We start from the raw sequence: 20664 nt of genomic DNA, 5'->3' as shown, positions 1-20664 counted from the left end.
CTGCCACAAACCCTCCTGGCTCAGCTATAGGTCTGTTGGTTCCAATATCCAGGCTCAGCCATCAGCTAATCCTGGGTGTTCCCCAAAGAGACAGGCAGAAGGACCCCAGCAGGTAGATGCAGGGTAACTGGCTCCCGTATAGCTTTTATCCACTTCCTCCTTGCTGCAGAGGCTGGGGCCACTTTGAATATGGTTAGCTCTTAAGGACTTGTCTCTTCTAACTCTGTGCTTTTCTCTATAAGTAAACGGTGTGTGTTACCCCAGGGAAAAAGGAGAGTGAGATCATCATGGGAAAGGAAAGGCCTTTGGAGCAACAGAACCGATGCTACCAGCTGTCCTGGTGGCTTTTTCTCCTGCTTGCCCTTGGCAGGCCAGGGGAGAGGGGGTAGGGTGGCCTTGCAGATGACGGTGCTCTACAGGAATCTCCTGCCATACAGCTTGACGCTGTCTCTGGGTCCTTGTGAACCTGGGACAGGCTCCTGGCACTGTGTTTCAGCGGTGCCCTTTCTGTCTAGAGTGGGACATGAGCCAGTCCAACATGAAAAGCAGAAATGATGCCATCAGTGGCACCCACAATAGCACCTGACCCAAAATAGTTTCCTAGAAAAAAATAGGGAGGCTGATTAGTTTAGACAAGCCTGAAAGAGAGCAAGACATCCAGCTGACGATTGACAGGTGTAGGTCTGTGAGCAGGGGCTATAAATCCCATGGGTGAGCTCTCCAGACACCCTTTGGGGAAAGGCAAACGGCTGCGGGGAGCACTCGGGACCTGACTTCAGTGAACCATGGGGCTCAGTGACCAGGAATGGCAGCACGTGCTGGCCATCTGGGGAAAGGTGGAGTCCGACGTCGCTGGCCATGGGCATGAGATCTTAATGAGGTAGGCAAGAAGCTTCGGTCTTAAGAGTAGAGCTGAGAGTTCCTGATGAGAGACCAAGGAAGGTGTATGTTTAGCATAGAGACTTGTGTTTGGCAGTGTTTGTTTCAACCAGCTTTGCTTTCTTTGTTGTAGGGTGGTGTTTTTTCCATTGCTATGGTTTCTGGGTTAAAAACTGTGTGAAGTGGCTGTGCTTCTGTCTGTGGGTGCAACAGCACGCCAGTGATGCTTTCAAAAGATGGTGGCACTCACTCTCTATGCCTCTGCTGGCAAAGCTCTGCTTGGATCCTCATTGCTCAAGCACTGTGGCAAGAAATGCTGGAGCAAATTGTGTGACCTGGGGCTTCAGATGCTCTGCAGCAAGGATGTAGAGAGGCAGGGAAGGAGAGGAGAGGAAAATCACCTCTGTCAATGATTTCAGTAAAATTAACTGTGAAGTACATGAATGTTTCCCTCTCCCCAACTTAGTCTCACCTGCCAGAGCCCTGCCCAACCTCCTTTTTGGCCAGAAATCTGGGTGGTAACACTTGTCCACTTCCCAGTGATGTATCTGAGGCCTGGTTGTGAAACAAGGCACATCCTTTTACCCACTTCCCTCCTCCATGATCCTGGTGTCAGAGTGGGAGTGCTCACGAGGTCTGCATCCAAGAGGACCCCTGCACCCATGCTGCCCTTGTGGTCCTGGTCCCCCACAAGGGGAACATTCCAGGCACCAACAACAAGTCACAGAAATGCAACCTGGAAGAGATCTCAGGAATGTGGAGTTAGAAACATCACTGGGTGGAACTGGGGCCTGTCCTTAAAGACCAGCAGGAATGGAGGCTTCAAGGATACTCTCTCCAGGTCTCCCCCCTCAGCCTGTGCACAGTATAATGTGCTGGAAGGGTACAGGCGCTGTGGAGAGCAGTGGGGATATAGCACTCATTTGGGAGGCTTCCCAGGCTAAGCACAACTGAAGGAGCCCACACCACCAGGTAAATCCACTGAAAACCTTTGAAAAGCTTTTTCAAAGATGAGCCAGAGCAGTGGGCTGTTTCATTTACCTTCTTTATCATGGCCCAGTTTAGCTTGAAGGGAAGGGAGAGGTGGGGCAGCCGGGTGGCAGTGTGATGGTTCATGAGGTCCAGAGCAGGCATGCTGCAGGGGTAGCAGGAACCTGAGCCCTCCCCACCAGTTCGTCTCTGTGAGGTGGCTACTTTGGCTCTGGAGGTGCCACAAGATAGTAAAAGCAGTTTCTAGCTGAAAAGATCATAGCATTTTTCTTACAGGTATTGCAGGAAAGAGCATGGCATTAAATAAATAGAAGACACCCCCTTTCCTTGTGACTTTGTGCTCCCCAGCCAAACCAACCCAGATAATTTCTTATTCCTTCAAGGGGTTTCTGAAGGAAGAGAAAGGCAGGGGAAGCCCAGCATCTCTTAGTTTAGATATGTGTCTGCACGTGAATTGTTAAAGGCTTCTCAGGTAGATGTCACATTCTGGGTATATGTTTAGGAAATGCCTATTCAATCAGATGTCTTCCAAAGGAAACAAAAGAATACTCCTTGGAAGAATTTTCAAGTGTCTTGGGAGTCTATAATCTCTGTCAGACACAATTCAGGCATCGCCGGACACAGTGGAGGGAGATCTTTAGAAGTAACTGCATCCCATTCCAAAGTGCAAGGCTTTTTTCTCTCTCTGGGTGGGACACAACTTGTGTCATGGAAAGATACAGGAGAAAAGAAAAGGCTGATGGTGGTGTGCTCAGCACCTGATAGAGTACAAAAATTCTTTGAAATGAAACACCAGCAAAGACTGGTCTTTGGTCCAAAGATTGGACTCCTCTACTGAATCTTTTTGCTGCAGAACCCTCTGTGTTTTCCATGTGCCTGAGATATTTGTTAGTGTAGTTTTGCCTATACTCACATCATACAGTGGAGAGTCTGGCCCTCATGACAACTTACTTAAGAAGAATGTCCAGTTGTAGATGGGACACAAGTCCCAGCACCCTCTCAAGGACAGAGCAAGTGTGCAGTCACTGTACCATGAGAGGGAAAGTGGTTTCATGGCTGAGGTCCTGGGCTGGAGCTCCAGACACTGCTGCAAGTAACTTGGGCAAGCCACTTCACAGATGTGAGCTGTAGGGTCCTGGCTGTAAAGACAGATACTGCTTTTTCTGGTGCTTCAACTGGTTGTATTATCCCCATCAGGGGGTGTAATACCTGAAGATAGACTTGTGCAAGGGAGCTAATGTCATCTAACACAAGATTATTAGACTTCTCCTAATAATCAGGACAGACAGTATCCCCTTTTCACCTCAACCCTGGCAGGGAAGAGTGAAATTTCCTACTACTTTGGTTGCCAGTGGTGTCTGCATCCTGTCTCCTAGGAAATGCAACAGGGAGGAAGCACCAGGGACAACTTTAGTCTGTCTTTTAGACACTTCCACCTTCTTGGTTTCATTTCCATTTTTGGATCAGGGAGCCTATGTATAGGACCGCATGGCATGGCACCAACATGCCTGAAGGTTGTATGGTCTTGTTACCCATTTACTCCCAAGGACTCTCTGAGGTGCTGTGGTTCTCAATGGACAAATTACACTGCTGGTAGCTGGGCTGAGCTGGGGGCTGGGAAAGAGGGAAAGGAACCAAATGTCTGTGTCTGCAGTCATAGGGTGGAGACACAGTAGCTGTCCCATTCAGCTGATGTTCAAGAATACCTAAGCTCCAGATGTGAAGGACATGAGGTTGGGGACTGCTCCCTTTTTGTGTGTGTGTGTGTACAAGAAGCCTCTAGAAGTCTCTTTTCCTGCAGAGATGGGCTGGGTAAGAGTGTCCTGGTGAGAGCCAGGGGTCTACAGGTTGGCTCCTCAGCAATAGTAAGTCAACAAAGACAGATGGTTTTGTTTCTCCTTCATAGGAATGCGAGATCTCACCTCTCAGTACCACAACCAACCTTGGCTCTTCTCTCTACCTTAATACAGCTGACATAACCCAGGGGACTGGTGCCAAAGAGTTAGCAGAGCTATATATATGAAAAATATGCTCTGTCACTCTAGCTGGACATGTTCAGGGCAGTGTCTGTCACAGCCAGAGGAAATGGAAAAAGGCAGCAGTGATCATGTTTAGGACATGTAAGAGGATGGGATTAAAGCAGAAACAATACTCAAAGGGAGGTATGTCAGGAGCTTCTGCTCCCTGAGACATCATTAACAAATGATAAAAAGCAGCCTGTATAAAATAAATAGAAATTTCTCCACATAGACTGTCATCAGGTTGTGGAACAACCTACCAGAGGAAGGTTGAAAAGCACTTACTTAAACCAAATTCCGAGTAGGGTCAGATGTTTCCCTGGCTTATATACCTGCTAAAAGAAGTGATTGTGAATGGTGGTAATTTGGAAAGGATGTAAAGTGTCAGAGTTCCCAGGTTAAAGTATCCTCTACTAACAGGGACTAGGTAAGAGGGAAGGAAGAGGGTTATCACACCTTTGTCTGAAATACCTGGAGCAGCTGGACCTCAGTTACGGCCTGGAAGACAGCTCTCTCAAGTCTCACAAGTCCCTCTACTTTTGTTCACAGACTCTTCCAGGACCACCCTGAGACCTTGGATCGCTTTGAAAAGTTCAAAGGCCTGAAGACCCCTGATCAGATGAAGGGCTCGGAAGATCTGAAGAAACATGGAGCTACTGTCCTTACCCAACTGGGCAAAATCCTGAAGCAGAAGGGTAATCATGAGGCAGAGTTGAAGCCCCTGGCTCAAACCCATGCGACCAAGCACAAAATCCCTGTCAAATACCTGGAGGTATGGAAAACGGCAGGGAGCCTTCTTGTCTGATGTGTAGTGAATGTGTGCAAGATGGCTACGTGAGAGTTGCCCTTTATTTACTGATGGCTAGTTGGACTTCAGTGAGCTCTCCCTCAAGTCCAATGTCTCTGTGTACAGGCAAGAGGAGGAATGGAAAGGGCTCATGGTATGTGAATGGTGTGTGACTATCCAAGTTTAGATTTCCCATTCCAAACACCACACTCAGTCTGACCAACCTTTGACAATAATAAACCAGCCTATGCAGCCTCTGCATGCCTGGGCAACTACATTACATAAGAGCTGTCAGTGACTGGATACCAGGGACATACAGTTTAAGGGTAAGCCCTGGGGGATCTATGGGAGACCAAGACCCACAAAAGTAAGTGCACAAACACAGGGCATGAATTTTCAGCCTTAATGGATTAGGCAGACAAAGAGTAGGAAGGTCCATGATCGACTCAAGGTCATGAAGCAGATCAATGTCAGAACTAGGAATAGAGCCCAGTTCTTCTGCCCAGCCAAGCTCCTTGCATGCTAGACCTCACTGTCTCTCCAGAGACTGTGGGAAGGGCTACTGAATTAGCTTGGAGATATTTCCAGGCTCAGCAACCTATTTCCTAGTCTGGCTTTTCTGAAAATAAACCCTGAGTGTCCCTTCAGCTTTTCTCTCTCTCTCTCTTTCCTTCCTCACAGTTCATTTCTGAAGTCATTATCAAGGTCCTTGCTGAAAAACATGCTGCAGACTTTGGGGCTGATTCCCAGGCTGCAATGAAGAAGGCCCTAGAGCTGTTCCGGAATGATATGGCTGCCAAGTACAAGGAGTTCGGTTTCCAGGGTTAACACATACGCACAGAGGAACACCACGATGGAGGCGTGTCCATGCATCTTAGAGTAGCTTCCCCAGCACTGTTTCGGACATCTCACAATTGGCCATCCAAGATCTGTGGGAAAGTTTTGATGAGAGGCCAAAAGTCACTCCAGGCAGTGTAGAGGCACTCAAAATGATATCCATCATAAACCATTATTTCCTGGCTTCATGTATACAAGAGAAATAATCTGCTTCCTTAGGAGAAATAATGTAAGGGATTATCTGTGAGCTTCTGCCTACCCTACCCCCTTTTTCTTTCTCCCTCCCCAAAACGCAGTCCCATCTGAGAAGTGAATGGCATGGCCAGAGGCAAAGGGATGTGGAGTAACAAGGGGAGTGTTGAAAGTGTAGTGAATGAGAGAGTGAAGGGATGACTCAAATGGTATGAAAGAGATGTCAGGATGGGAAGCAGGGGCACAGCGTCCCATTCCTCCCACAGGTGAGACTGTTAGCAGGTTACTGTGGAGAGCTTCCAGCACAGTACTACCTTGCTTTGTGGGGGTGAATTCAGCCAGTCATTCTCCAGTGTCTGCTAGCTCAGAAACTTGTATTAGTTGTTAAACTCACGTTAGCAAAACTAGGAAAAGCAGTACGCCCTGACATCTGTAGGTTTCTGGTAGCTGCTGCTACGCATCTGAAGTTCTGTTGCACTGGGAAGTCAAGTATGTGTTTCTCAGAAAATAAAAATTCCTGCACCAGTGTCGTGTGTTTGCTCCTGGCTTTACAGGCACACCAGTGAGAAGTGGGAGAAAGGAGAAAGCATAAAGGTGTCTTGTACACGTATCCAGCTGCAGTGTCAGTCCATGACTTGAGTGGCACTTGGCATCTGTCTTAGCCAGGGGACCTGGGGCACTCAGATGTCACCATGGGGTCATGACCTGGTTACTGGGCTTCACAACGCAAAGCAACAGCATGGACTCAGTGCCTCAAAGCTGACTAAAGGCCAGGGCCATTGGTGTGCAGGGGGGAAGGTGGCAAGGAAAGGCCCTTTGCTTATTTATGGGGTGGTAACACGCACAAGTGGCCTTGGGTCCCAGGAAAGCACAGTGTGTTGCTCCCCCCAAGCAATGGAAAGCAGGGCCAATTAGCCCAGGAGGAAGGATGCAATGGCAGCGTATGCTCTTAAGACCCAAGCTTTAGCCTCTGTATCATTTTGCATTTTTGCTGAGGTGTGTTTACAGATGTATACCCACATCCTGTGGGGGAGCTTAAGGAACAGACACAGTGTCAAGGCACCTACGTTTGCCTGTTGCCCTCTCCCCATCTTGGTACCAGAATGAGGTTCAAGTAACTAAATTTTACTGGGGTAGGAGAGGCTAAGGGCCACGTTGTGCTAAGGCTGCCCAAGGATCAGTCAGAACTGGTTGGAGTCTGAATAGGGATTTAAGTGCAAAGTCTTGACCTGACACTCAGGTTCACAGCGGACTAGCTGACTCTTGGTGAATCATGCAGCTCCTTTGGCTGGACATAGTTATTAGGCAATTATACCCCACAGCGAGCACTGGGGTCCTTCTTCTCTCCCCTTCCTCCATCCACATCATCCATCTCAGGGCCTCAGCAGTAGGCTGCTGCATTCTCTTCTAGCATATGCACTCAAGTTGTTTCCATGCAGAAAGCAAGTTGGATGAGCAATGTGCTGTCTTTCTGTGTATTTGCACAGGGTTGAGAGCATTCATGACAGGGTTGCATCTTGGCACAGCCGCAGGATGCTACAGAGGCAAGCAGCTGGGTTGTGGCTATGGGAAATGTGCAGAGTAGACCTGGCTGCTCTATTCTGGCAGGGAGAAAGTAATGCACCTTATCTCACAGAGACAGTGTGAGGGAAAGCATGAGAAAGAAAAATGAGGTGCTCAGTACTAGGAGCTACTAGCATGGGCTGGTTCACAGCACTCCTTGCTGCACTGTCTGCAACGGAGACAGAGGTGGAGCCACCAGCTACCCTAAATTCTGAACCAGCGTGATCTGCTGTGTCTTGGATCAGGGCAAAGGCCACAAAATTTCAGACTCTGGAAGGAGAAGGAATGAATTCCTTCCCAGAAGGGCGCATCTCTGATTTCTTGCTCTTTACAAATCCTCACTTTACCTCTGGGAGCTTGTTTGGGGTTTCAACCTTTCAGAGAGGGTCACAAAAGCATATGCTGTCACCTAGATGAAGTTACAACCAGGTGGTCACTGGCTAAAGCAACTTGCTTCATCTGACTCCAGTCTAGTCTGTCTGCCTTTGAGGGTACGGCAACCTATTTAATTAAGGTCTAGGACTGCCTGTCCAACACAATAAGATTTCCTGCCAGTGACAACACGCTCTGCTTTAGGATTAACATCTCTGCTACAGCAGCTGCCACTGTCAGTCTGAGTGGGACTGGAGTCGTGTCCTGATATTTTTATATAGGGCAGTGTGGTGGAAGAGAGAGGGTTTGCATGTATGTTTTGTCTAGCTACTGGTTATTAGATGCCTGGAATAAATGTTGGTCCATTGGGAGCACTAACCCTTTACTCTGCTAGCCTTACTCCACTGTGTCAGTGCACTAAGGACCATCCTTAAATCTGTGCTGGTCAGATGCAGGGCCTGGTGCAGGTTTTCTGGTTGTGCCTACGGCCCAGTGAAGATGGGCAAACTGAGATGAACCAGCAAGTTCAGATACCAGGAACTGTGGAGCTATCTCCAGCAGGCTCAGTGGGTTGGCATGGCTGTGGTGAAATCCATGTGTCTGCACCTTCGCTATTCTGGGTACCAAGTACGCCCTTGGCTGCAGTCCTGACATAGTGTAGCAATATATGTAATTCCTGCAATGAGTGTTTCAATTTCCAGGAACAGCCCCTCCTTGTAGGATAAGGGTAGTTTCCTAGAGGAAAGGGGATGGTGCAGAAAGGGTTTTTCAGGTCCAGTATGTATTGATTCAGCATTTCTGTTGGAGTCACCCTCTCCACTGTGCTATTAGTACATATAGCTTTTCTGGTTCATGTATGGGACAAAGTCCCTTAATAGAGATAAATCATATCAGTGTTTTCCTGCCTCCTTTCCAGGAATAGCTTTACATAAGGAAGATGGGTCCCAGGGGCTTGTGCCCAGCCCCCCTCCGTTAGCAACATTTGGTGTCACATACACGTTCCTGGTCACACAAGGGGACATGGATTGTGTGGCTGCCAGCCTCGTTGCTCTAGTACATACATGACTACAGCCAGGTCAGGCTCATGGCTGTCATATGCTTTCCATGCACTCCTGCAATTTCTTTTATGCTAATAATGCTGTTTCTGGCAGCAAGTGGGTTATGCACCTGCATCCGCCCTTAGGTTGAAAAACATCCTTGTTGCTTTGCACTTGACATAGTATTCTGCTCCCACTGTGTCCGTTTCCATTGCATGGCAGAGCTCCCTATGGCACCAAGCCAGTGACCTGTTTATGCTCTCTCGGGCTTCAGTGTCAGATGCTGGCAGCTCATCAGGATCTCAGACATGGGGAGCAGGTCCTCACTTCCCAGGCATTGTGCGAGTCAGCCCAAGCCACAGTGCAAAAACACTGCAGACTGCGCTGCCTGATGCTTTCTCTTTACTTCTGACTGCTGATCCTGCCTCACTCCTGTACCTGTCAGTGGCAAGGGGCATCAAGGAGCAAATGCTGGGGACCTGACTAATAGTCCTGTGATCTGTCTCTTGGTTACCTTAGTGGGAGAAAGGGATGGGGCTCCAATGAGTAACTGTGTTAAACATTTAGCACATTATCATGAAGCTTGTGACATTTTTCATGTTTGCAACTCCCTGCAGGGCTAATGTCAGGAAAGGGCAGGGAAGTTTCCAGTCCACATCATAGTCACTGAACAGATAGGTCTGGTTTCTGAGTATTGAAGCACAGTTGTCTAAAGAATGTATTGTCTACATGACACTGTAATTTAATAAGGAGACTCAAATGCTCACCTATACCACAAGCTTTCAGATGAAGATTATTTTTGTCATGATCCCTATGTTTTCTACCACCTGCTCAAAACCTGTCCTGTATGTTATGCCACTGAGAAAAAGAAACCCGTGGTGGAGCCACCACAAAGAGGTGTTTCTTTGCAGCAGACTTGCTCACTAGTGACATTTTTTTCATAAGGTACATGGTGTCAGAGCTTGTCCTTCTTCCTGGACTCAGATCTCTCAGGTTTGTTAAAGGCTGCATCCCTGCATGTTTGTTAAGGTTTGTTAAGGTTTCAACCTATTAAGGTTTGTTAAGGTTTGCATAGGGCCTAACAATCAGTCTGTGCTGCTTCTATGACTAAGCACACGCACACACATGGGTATCTGTACACATGCACCAGCTTCACAACATACATCATTAGCAAAGACACTCTGTCCAAATCCTTCAGATTTCACTGTGCTTGTGTGCTGGTTCTTCATTTAAGAGGATGATATGTGTTAGTTCTCACATTGTGCTTAAATGAAGTAAGGCCCTGAAACCAGGTTTTGCTAAGGTCTAACCAATTAAAAAGACAGACCGTGCAAGGACATGGCACCTCGGGAGTACTGGTAAGTAGGGGGCTGTTAAATTTCATGAAGGTGTGCTGGCAGAGTTGAGGAAGCCACCTGGAACTACAGTAAGTGAAAACAGAAATCCCAATCAGCCTCTTTTATCCAATAGGCTGATAAATGAGTATTTATGAACATGAAAGAGTCGCAACAATGCAGCCTTCTTGACCAGCACATAAATCCCTCCCTCCTCTGTGATCATAGGCATAACAAGCCCATCTCCCAGCCCTGTGACTTCTATAAAATCCTGATCCAAATGTCAGTAAAGGTGACCTTGTGGCTTTTTAAAGCAGTACTTCAGAGTCACTTGGCTGCACTGTACCGAAGTCCTTTCCCTATTTGGCTTTCATCCTCTCTAAATATACAAACAGAACAGGCTGCCTCCACCTTACCCTGCAGCCCTGTAGAGACCACCCATGGTAAGCTCTGTCAAACAGAAGGTCTGGGCCTCTGCTGGGCAAGGCAGGGCAAGGCAAGGCAAGCCCTGGCACAGAGCATGCCAATGTGGCTGGTAGTTGGATGGACAAAGCAATGTATATTTGGGGTGGGGTGGGTATTGAAGTCTCTGTCTTTCCCTCAATATACCAAGAAAAGCATCTCATGCTGGAAAAAAACAGCAGTTCAGTGGCCCTGAGCTGGCCAAATGGTTACTTTGGTTATGCCCATGTAAATGCAAGTGTCATGAGGTCAATGGGGATAGCTTGGACATGAGGCTGTTCCACTTCATTTAAGACACTGGCTTGGATACATGCCATGGCACTTAGGGGCTGGCTTACTGGATTTGCCCAGAGCTGGTGAGAGGATGCTGTTGGTGGTGTGGCTACCCTGTAAACCAGCAGTAGACATGATCCCAAACCAGTTTTCCAGTTAACTACCTCAGGTATTAGAAATCAGTATGACACAGATACCCTTGTATAGGAATTTGTGAATTTCCCCAAGTTGTAGGGCTGTATATGTATCCAAGAAGGCTGCTTTAAAGCTAATACTGGCATGTATATCTTAGTTGCAGCCTCATGTCTGGAGTAGAGCTTAAAGAAAATTATGCTCGTTTCCCATTTCCCCTCTCCAAGGAAAGCTTGGTATGAATGCAGCTGCTGGGTGTCTTAATCTTATTTTAGATTGCCCTTAAAGCAGGTTCAAATGTTCCAGTGACAGAATAGCTTTGGGTGGAAGACCTTCTGGATTATTAACACTAATTCTCTCTGTCTCCATGCTTAACTTGAGGATCTCCTGTTGCTTCCCAGTGTGTATAAGTAACGATGCTTTTATTCATTCAAGTTTTTCTATGTTCTGTCCTCCCCCAACATGTCTGTTTCCTTCTTCAACCTAAACTCCAGCACTAATGCTGTCACCAAAGGGGTGGGAAATTCCAGGAGCTGATACCCTCCCTAAGATCTGGGACTGCTCTGTCGAGGGCTTGCATGACAGCAGGCTGCTCCTTTTGGCTCTTGGTGAGCTTTTGGGTTATCTGAAGAGTTAGCTGATACAGTGTCAGAGTGGTTCTGTATTTTTTCACTCACCTCTCAGTTGGATGAATAGTCTGGTGCCCTTTGAGGGATGTAGTATGTCATGGATTAACTATAAGTTGGTTGGGGAGGAAGGATAAAAAAAAACCCAACAGCACAGTTTTAACTAAACCAGCCATCCTGTGTTCCTGCAGTCTGTGTGAGAGCCTGCGCTAAGCAAAAGTTTTTTACCAGACATGCTCAGACAAGCTGTACAGAGATGGAGGAAACGCAGGTAGAGCAAGCCATGTGCCACACTTGCAGTTATCCCCCTCTGAGGGCAGATGGATCTGTGTGGTCAGTAAGGAAGAATGAAAAATTAAATACAGGTGGGAAATGGAGGCACAACTGCCTTCCCTCAGAGCCTGTTTACTGCTATAAGTGCCTTCTGAAGAGCAACAGCATCATTCTGACAATCACTTTGCTGTAATGCGATGGCAGGAGTTTCCTAACACCTGCTGGTAATCTGTGTGCTTTTGCATGGGAAGCAAGCTGGGCTTGAAGTTTTCTCATGGTGCTAGTACTGTGGATGCGATGCTTTCACAAAGCTGGCCCATAAATCATGAGAAAGAGACTTTTTGTACAGTTTGCTTTTGCACTGATAATGGCACGTATTGCTAACTAGCTAACCCCCCAATGGATTTCAGTATGTCACGTTTAAGCTGCTGTCCCTATGTCTTTTGTTATGTTCCCTCTACAGCTGAAATGATCCCTTAGTGCATAAAGTCATCAATTTTTTTCTTTCCAGTCAAAATTCTCTGTCCCAAAATGGAGTTCTTTGTAACAGTCACAAACTGCTAGCTCATAACAACAAGAATGATTAGAGAATAATCTTTAACATATTTCCAACTATGTTTTTTTCTAGTTCAGCTGTGTTGTGGCTTCCTTGTCTGTTTTAGATCAGAAACTTGTTGACTATGCGTGTCATCTGGGAGAAGCTCTGTTCTGATGTTTAGTGGTAATTAAGAACTTGGTTTCATCCAGTTTAAAGCTCTCAGTCTACAAAATGCACCATCTGAAACAACACTCTTCTTACAATATGCTTGAGGTATTTGCTGTACTGTTTTTAACCTAGACCTTAGTTAGGGACCTATCTGTGCTTTTATAGATGGCACACTGAAGCAGAGCAAGGCACCAGTACATTCATTGTTTCATGCTTTGGTCATTCAGCTGTCCACTAGGCCAGGCTGCCGACTGCATGGCAGCGGATGTTGCTGAGCTTCTTGTGTAGGAAGACATGTGAAGTTGTGCCATCTGCTAGTAAGCAGTTCTTGCTTTGATGTGGTTGAGTTTCAGCAGTTGTCAAAGGACATCCTGTATGTAGACATTCAGTTGAAACAGTGGTGTGGTGTAAATACCCAGATAGATTACAGATGCTGTATACAAAGCAAAGCAGCGTAAAGACCTTTAGGCTGAACTTGGATGAAGTGCTTTAGATATTAATGAACTATGGTATCACTTGGGGCACTGCTAATCTTCTCACTTCCAAAGAAAAAGGCCCTGGACTGAGATAATAGAGGATGCAAATATCTAAACCACGTTACTAGCAAAAGGGAGGTCCCTAAAGCCTAGTGTATGAACCTCAGATCCTCCTATGTAATTCTTCACATGCTTGCATTTCTATCTGTAACCCCTCCTTGATTTCTAACACTCTGCCTCTGCTATGCCCTGATCTTCCACCAGCTTGGATGGGTCTAAGCCAGCCAGTGTTGGCTAAATTCATTTATAATCCTCATACGTGACTTTCCTCTGCCTAATCTGGCAGAAACTAGACAAATTTTACTTACATCTGACCTCCAAAATCTGCAGTTCCAGCTGCTTCCATCCAAAAGTATGGTTAGTGAACACGGTTCAGGTGTGTGCCTGTTACCACATAGATCACTTAGCTCATACTCCTCTGGTCTTTTAAAAATGAGCTGTGCCTTGCAGTCCGTTTTGGAAAAGGCTTGCCTTCACAAAACCAGGTTTGGTTGACGAATCACTGCTTGACAGGGGTGCCTAGGCTCTAAAAGAGTAGGCTTTAAAAAAAAAGGGGGAAAAAACCACAGAGCTGGGTTTCATACTGGCTGTACTTTGGAAACCCTTCCCACTCAGCACATGGCTGGCTGAATCCTTTCTGAACAACCAGACTCTCTAGCAGTATGCTGGAGTCCTGGACAAGTAGCTCAGCCTTCATATTCTACTCCAGCAGGAGTAGAACCGGTCTGTCTAAAACTTTCATGCAACTTCGAGGTTGTTACTGTCTTGAATGGGACCACTCCTCCCCAAGGGGAGTCTCTTTGAAAAGTAAAATGAAGAGAGGAGGGAGAAAAGATTTCAATGCCTAGCATTAAGGGATATGCTGCAAAGCATAAAGAGTCTGTTTGGAAACAACAGGCTATGTGAGAACCTGCTATATGGTGCTTGGAGAGTTTGTTTTGGTTTTGTTTTTTCTCCCTGTGAGCTATGGTTGAATTTCCTCTCCCACCTCATTGACAGTAACATCTGGACTGACCCGCACTCACAATTCTCTATGGAAGAGAGCAAGTGCAACAGGAGAAAGCAGGTTTTCTTTTCTCATTGCTCTGGTTTGAGGATAGCTTGCAGCTGTGCCTGACTGGAAGGAATTTATAGGTCTCACGTATGATGGTGAAGAAACATTTCCTCTCCTAACTTCATCATGTTTGTGTTCATACACATAGTGGCTCATAACTGGGAAATCTTCAGTTCCAGTCCTCCTGGCAACATACAGTGGGAAAATATAGGTAGAAATGGAAGCAATGCCTTTGCTTTCCTTCTACAGTCAGGCTGGAAATGGACAACACTACATCCACCTCAACAAAAGGGTTAATTATATCTGTGAAGAAAAGTGTATTGGAGACTTTCAATGTTAGAAATAGACCAAAACAGAATAAGAAAGTGCTGCAGAGTACATCATCTTTTCAAGTACTGGTGATGGTGAGATAAGAGATAATACATAGGGGGTGGGAAGGTGGAGAAAAGCTGGGGGAGAGAGAGAGAGAACATACATCACTTGTATCTTGAGGGCAGAGAATCTTAGAAATAAATTTAAGGAATAACCTTTCTTTGAGCATTTAATTTCACTCCTGGTGGGAGTGCTCAGCTTACAATTAAGTCTGTGATGAGAAAGTGTGTGGGTGGTTGTGTGTATGTATGTACAGCACAAAGCCTATAGTTAGTACATAGAACTAAATGTTTTGTTCTGGAGTCCCAAAGGTACACAGCCTCTCAACACCCATTAATTTCAGTGGGTGTGAGACTTTCTAAAGACCTGGATTCATACAGCAACATTTTTCACCACAGGCTTCGGACTTCTCTTTTTATTCTGCTCATGATGCAGTAGAAACCTGGAAACCAGCTCTGCATCAATTCATCAGCTGCAGTACGAGTCCCTTTATTAGTGCCTTTTGTGGCAATACCTGCTATCTATTTAAAGTGCTAAGCCTTCAAACTGCAGTTTCCTGCAGCAGATGCAGCAGAAGCAGATATCTGCAGAAGCAAGTCAAAATGAACTCGTGTTGCTGCTCAAAGGCCAGGCTCCATCCCAGTCACTGGCAGTTACTGAACTCCTGCCACATGAAGATGGGCTTTGGTTCCTTCTTTGGTGGTTTGGGGCTTGGAGGGAGGCTAGGTTTCCTGGCAAAGTCATGCTGTAATTTATATTCCCTGCTTCATATTCCCTCTCTTTCATTTCTCCCCCTTAGAGGGCATTCAAGGAGAGGAGTCATTGCTGTTCTTGTGGCCTAGCTCTGCATCCTCAAAAGATGTTACTGCTAAATTCATGTGGCATGTATGAAGCAAACGGATAAAAGAGCAAAAATGACACCAGGTATGCACTCTGGAGGCAGAATGATTTCCTTTTGTGTGTGTCCTGACCATGTAACAAGTGGTGTCCCTCAAGGGTCCATGCTGGAACCAGTGCTATTTAATATTAATGCCATTTAATGTTAATGGCATAGATAGAGGGATTGAGTTATCTTCAGCAAGTTTGCAGATGACACCAAGCTTAGTGATGCAGCTGGTAAACTAGCAGGAAGGGATGACATCTGAATGGACCTTGACACACTTGAGAAACGGGCCCATGTGAATCTAATGAAGGTCAGCAACGCCAAGAACCAGATCCTATACCTGAGCTGGGGCAATCCCCAATGTCAGTACAGGCTGAGTGATGGACTGATTGAGAGCTGCACTGCAGAGAAAGATACTGGTGGATGAAAAATTAGATGTGAGCCAGCAAAGCTGGCTTGCAGCCCAGAAAGCCAGTTGTATCCTGGCTGCATTAAAAGAAGCATGTCCAGCAGGTTGAAGGAGGTGATCCTGCCCTTCTACTCAGCATTCATGAGACTCCACCTGAAGGACTGTCCAGCTCTAGGTCCCCAGTACAACAAAGACATAGATCTGTCAGAACGGGTCCAGAGGAGGGCCAGAAAAATTATCAGAGGACTGGAGCACCTCTCTTATGAAGACAGGATGAGAGCTGAGATTGTCCAGCCTAGAGAAGAGAAGGCTCTGGGGAGACCTTAATGCAATCTTTCAATATATAAAGGGGGCTTATAAGAAAGGTGGAGGAAGACTTTTTGCCAGAGTCTATAGTGACAAGGGGCAGCATTTTTAAACTGAAGGAGGGTAAATTTAGATCAGATACAAGGAAGAAAATCTTTGCAATGAGGGCAGTGAAACACACAAACAGCTTTCCCAGGGAAGTTTTGGCTCCCCATCCCTTGGAAGTGTTCAAGGCCAGGTTGCATATAGCTTTGAGCAACCTGGTCTAGTAGCAGACCTACCCTGTCCATAGCAGGAGGGTAGGACTAGAGGGTCTTTAAGGGTCCCTACCAACCCAAACCAGTCTGTGATTCTATTTCTCATTTCCCTACTGGCTTGTCACTCTGCTTTTCCATTCTGTTCCTCTCATCAGTGCCTATATGAATGAAATGATCTCACCCTCAAACAGGAAGCAAGAAATGAAGTATTTAAGTACCATACACAGTACTATAAAGTACTGTAGCATCATGGCTGCAGCCTTGTACCTGTAGGCCACACACTGACATGGAAGTTATAGGAACAAATGCAATTTATGCTTGCTCAGAAGAAATTCCTGGAAGGCACAACCACCTCATGAAGGAAAAAATAAATGTGGCTAAGAATAAAAATTTTAAGTCCCTAGTTTACGCACAGCAATAGCAGGGTATTTTTGTTTGGAAGAGATGTTGGCTGCAGGGAAGAGAATAGCCAATTTTTCTCCAAAAGTAGGTTCTGTATCTGGGTTTTCCTAGTCTCAAAGGGCTTCTGATGTGTTTTACTAAGCATTGCGAGGCTAATTCAAGAGACATGAGCTACAGTTAGTATGATATAACCAGACTAAAGAGCAGCCTAGACTAACCAGGGACACATTTCCCCTTGCAGCCATGGTGTGTATCATGCTCAGCTAGCTGGTAGCAGAAGAGACCATGCAATTCATAAACAAATGGTGAACATTATGGAGGGCTTGGAAGGGAAGGCTGAGATCACATGATACCAAGCTTTGCTCCACTCCTGAGTTATAAAATAATTTTCATGGAGTCACGAATGAAAACCTCCAGTACAGCATAAACCAGTTGTCATGACATTGGTTGGTTGGTTGTTTTTTCCTGAAATACATCTGAATAACTGGGACTTGGCCTGTGACAGAGACAGGAATGGGAAACATATCTGCCCACCCAGGCTGCAGAGAAAGATTCTCAATTATGTAGCAAACGTTAGTCAAGTAGCAGTTTGAGTTACGCGTGGCTCCACAGCACAACTGTCTCAAGAAGTAGTCCCCTGAGGAATGGGGAATAGAGCAAGGAAAAAGAGCAAAGGGAAACAACAAAAAGAGCTTTAACTAGCAGTGACTAGTCCTAGTTCTTCTTTCGTCTCTTAACTGGAGTGTTGTCACCTGCATTACTGGAGGAGATATTGTTTGGCCCAAGTACAAGTACTTATTCCTCCCACCCCCCAAGTAAATCCTAAAGTTCTTTCCAAACCAAGACAGCTATTAAGCTGGGACTCTGGGTTCAGACTCCTTTTCTCATTCAGATAACTGTTATTGCCCAATATCCCAGGTGTGAGAAAGCCACTCACACAGCAACACCAAGCAGGTGTTGGACATCTGGTTAGACCCTGGAATAAGAACTGGGACTAGCTTCATAATTTCTTTATACGGAATCTTTCCTAGACTTCCACAACACATCATTTATTTGAAAACGAAAGAAAAAATGTCCTTTCTCAATAAAAAGCTTTCGATCTGCTTGAGATATTACCTTTATTATAATTGGTGGAGGGCTGACATTGTGTTTGGACAAAGCACAGGACACCAAAGATGAACAGTCCTTGCTCCACCAGAGACTTGGACAACCTTGCTCAGCTGGCTTGGTCTTGCCAGTGAGGGCTGCACCATGACTATTTCACAATGAGGTGAAAGCAATCAGCTTCACCCCACACGAATGTGAAAAACTAAGATAAGCACAACTATCATTCCCTAAGGTATCTGCCTGTTTTCTGCTAGAGGTTCACCTTTGCATTGACACAACCACTACAGAAGATAGCACGCAGTTTTGTGGAGTAACTTTCAATGTTTCTCAAGAAAAGCTGGGTGGAAGCACAGCCTGCCTGAAATGCAGTTGTTGACTCCTGCTGTTTCTCTTCTAGGCATAACCTGCTCCAGAAAAGGCATTCACTTCAACAAAATACGGACTTTGGCTCATTTGCTTCCAAACACTACGTACATCCTGTGGCAGAAGGTAATGTGACATTATCTCATTACATGACCTCATACATACAACACAGCTTTAAACTATACAGAAACAACACCAGTCAGACACAAAATACACTCAAATGGATTTACTTCTTCTCCACACAACTCCTCTGAGTGGTAGTGAAAGACAATGCACTGAATCTGCAGGAATAGGCACCATGACACATAAGATAGCAGAGCAATTCAGGGTGTCAGAGTAAGAGGCAGCTTGTCTTGGTTACAGAGCAGCCAGGGAAAGAAGATGAAGACTGCAATGAAACTGAATTCAGTTACAGATAAAAAAAGAAAGGTATGACACACTGAACATTAGCTTAATTATGAGCTCAACTCAAAGTTTATGGAGGGAAATTATTTAACCATGTTGTACTGAAGGACAGCCAAAATGACCTCAGATGTTACAAAAGATCTTTTCTACTTTCTAAAGAAAAAGAAAAAATAATTCTAGTTTAAGATCAGAAGGGCCACTATAGCACTTCTGGTGACTGTCATTAATCTGGAGAGCACTGTATGAAAACAAAGCAGGAGATGTGGAACAGCTCCTTATGTTTTCAAAACACCTGCATGACTATGTGATGTGATAATTTCAAGGTACAGGAAAAGAAAGAGAGATGTGATATGCCAACACATGAGGTTCTGACAGAAGGTATATGTATGTCTGTGTATCACTATGCAGCACACAGTGTTCCTATAAAGGATCTTACCAGGACTTATCCAGGGCACATTTGCACTTATGTCATAAAGACCAGAAATAGAAAGTTCAAAGGATTCTTCTATGGGGAATTTTGCAGAAAATATTGCTGTTCCCTTCAATGTATCAGATTTTAAGAAATGGTTTTTATGTTAATTTGTGATGGGTAAGGAGAGGCAACAGAAGGGCAGATATTTTCTTTAAAGTACCACACCTGATGCCATGCCATATGGCAGCCCATATTACAACACTGGCCTAGAAGAATTCTAACCTCTCGGAGGACCTCAAACCCAGCAGTTTGCCTTCCCAGAGAATGTGAGACAAACTTATAAGGAGATCAGATGAAAGAAAACTGCATGCAAGAGCTTATTTTCCATAGTCTTTATTTCTCTGATGTTTATTTCAGAGTAAACAAGCAATTCTGTTGCCAAATTGGACTTAACTACATTGTTACTGTCCTAGAAAAGAACCAGAAAGAAAAATGCATAGAAGATAACTGCACTTGTAAGGTTCACCAGTGATGCCAGAGCAAACATGAATGTCATGTGAGGGGTGCTGTTATACACATGATGTTTTGGTTGATACTGTCGTAACAGACTTCCCTCTACTTATCTGGCTCGGATTGCCACATTTGAGTTAAGCGGAACAGCATGAAACCATTCTCTAGGAAGAGAAACTTTCACATGAAGGTGCTCTTACTCTCTCAGCCTTGATTCACTGCACTGAGCCCAATGACTACAAAGGTCAAAACCACATCATTCAGAAATGAAGGTACCAGACCTTTCTTTCAGTTCTGCTGTGGCACTGGAGGACTATGGAATAAATCCTGAGAACTCATTTTCACCATGTCCTCTTCCCAAGCTTTGGGTCGTCATCATTTCTGTGGATGTCAGCCGAGCACTTGGAGGTGAGCACGGAGGACAGTATCTGCGTGCAAGCTGCCCACAGGAACTTTTATTTTGCCTTCCCTCTTGCCTAGACAAGGATTTCCATGCTGGGCCACGGAAACATTCCTGTAACACTGCCAAGACAAGCTGCCCTCAGACCTCACGGCTATGTCATTTCCCAATTGAGGATTTGCCTACCTGGCATATGCAGCGAAGGAGCGATTACTCAGGCTTGTAGTTAGGAGCACACCACCAGGCTTCAAGGTGGTTAAAGTGGTCTCGCAACAGTTGCTAATTCGAACCACTTTTTGTCAGAGAAGTCATCCCCTGTCCGCTGGGAAAGCTGGGCTGCTGGGAGCTGCATGCATGTTTCTTGCGGGGAGAAACACAGCCCAGGTGAAGGGGGCAAACCATGTTTGCATGGGCCTGCTTCCAACACAGTTGCAATGGCGCCATGACACACTGCTGTCGCTAAAATAATGAAATGACCTTCCCTACAATTTCAACTCCCCCTCAACAGACATTTTCACTGTTAACACCCTCAGGGGAGGATGGCGCTGGAGCCCGGCCCTTCCCGCCTTCCTCGCACCGATGCGGCAGCCACCGGAGGGGGAAGGAAGACGAGGCTCCTGCATCGGTGCCACAAGATGGCGCCCTGGCGCCTCACGCCCTCTGCCACAGCCGCCCCGGCAAGAAGCGATGGCGGCGCGTAGTGGGCCCAGCTGCCACTGCTCTTTTCGGTGGGTTTTTTATGTGTTCTCTCCTCCTCCTTTTTTTTT

The 20664-nt window shown here is 45.8% G+C and overlaps 1 protein-coding gene across 1 annotated transcript; it reads left to right on the top strand.

Annotated features, from left to right (window-relative positions):
* The first annotated feature begins 659 nt into the window (after positions 1-659).
* Positions 660-6230, top strand: MB (myoglobin). The gene is made up of 3 exons (XM_062602621.1): positions 660-880; positions 4437-4659; positions 5356-6230. Exons 1-3 carry the CDS (start codon positions 786-788, stop codon positions 5500-5502), a joined length of 465 nt encoding a protein of 154 aa, XP_062458605.1. The 5' UTR covers positions 660-785; the 3' UTR covers positions 5503-6230.
* Positions 6231-20664: the final 14434 nt, after the last annotated feature.

Source organism: Pezoporus occidentalis, unplaced genomic scaffold (assembly GCF_034315485.1).
Source record: "Pezoporus occidentalis ecotype Australia unplaced genomic scaffold, CSIRO_AGI_Poc_V1 ctg78, whole genome shotgun sequence".
NCBI classification, from domain to species: Eukaryota; Metazoa; Chordata; class Aves; order Psittaciformes; family Psittacidae; genus Pezoporus; species Pezoporus occidentalis.
Note: the sequence above shows the minus strand (reverse complement) of the source record. Positions and strands in the feature narration are given on the sequence as shown.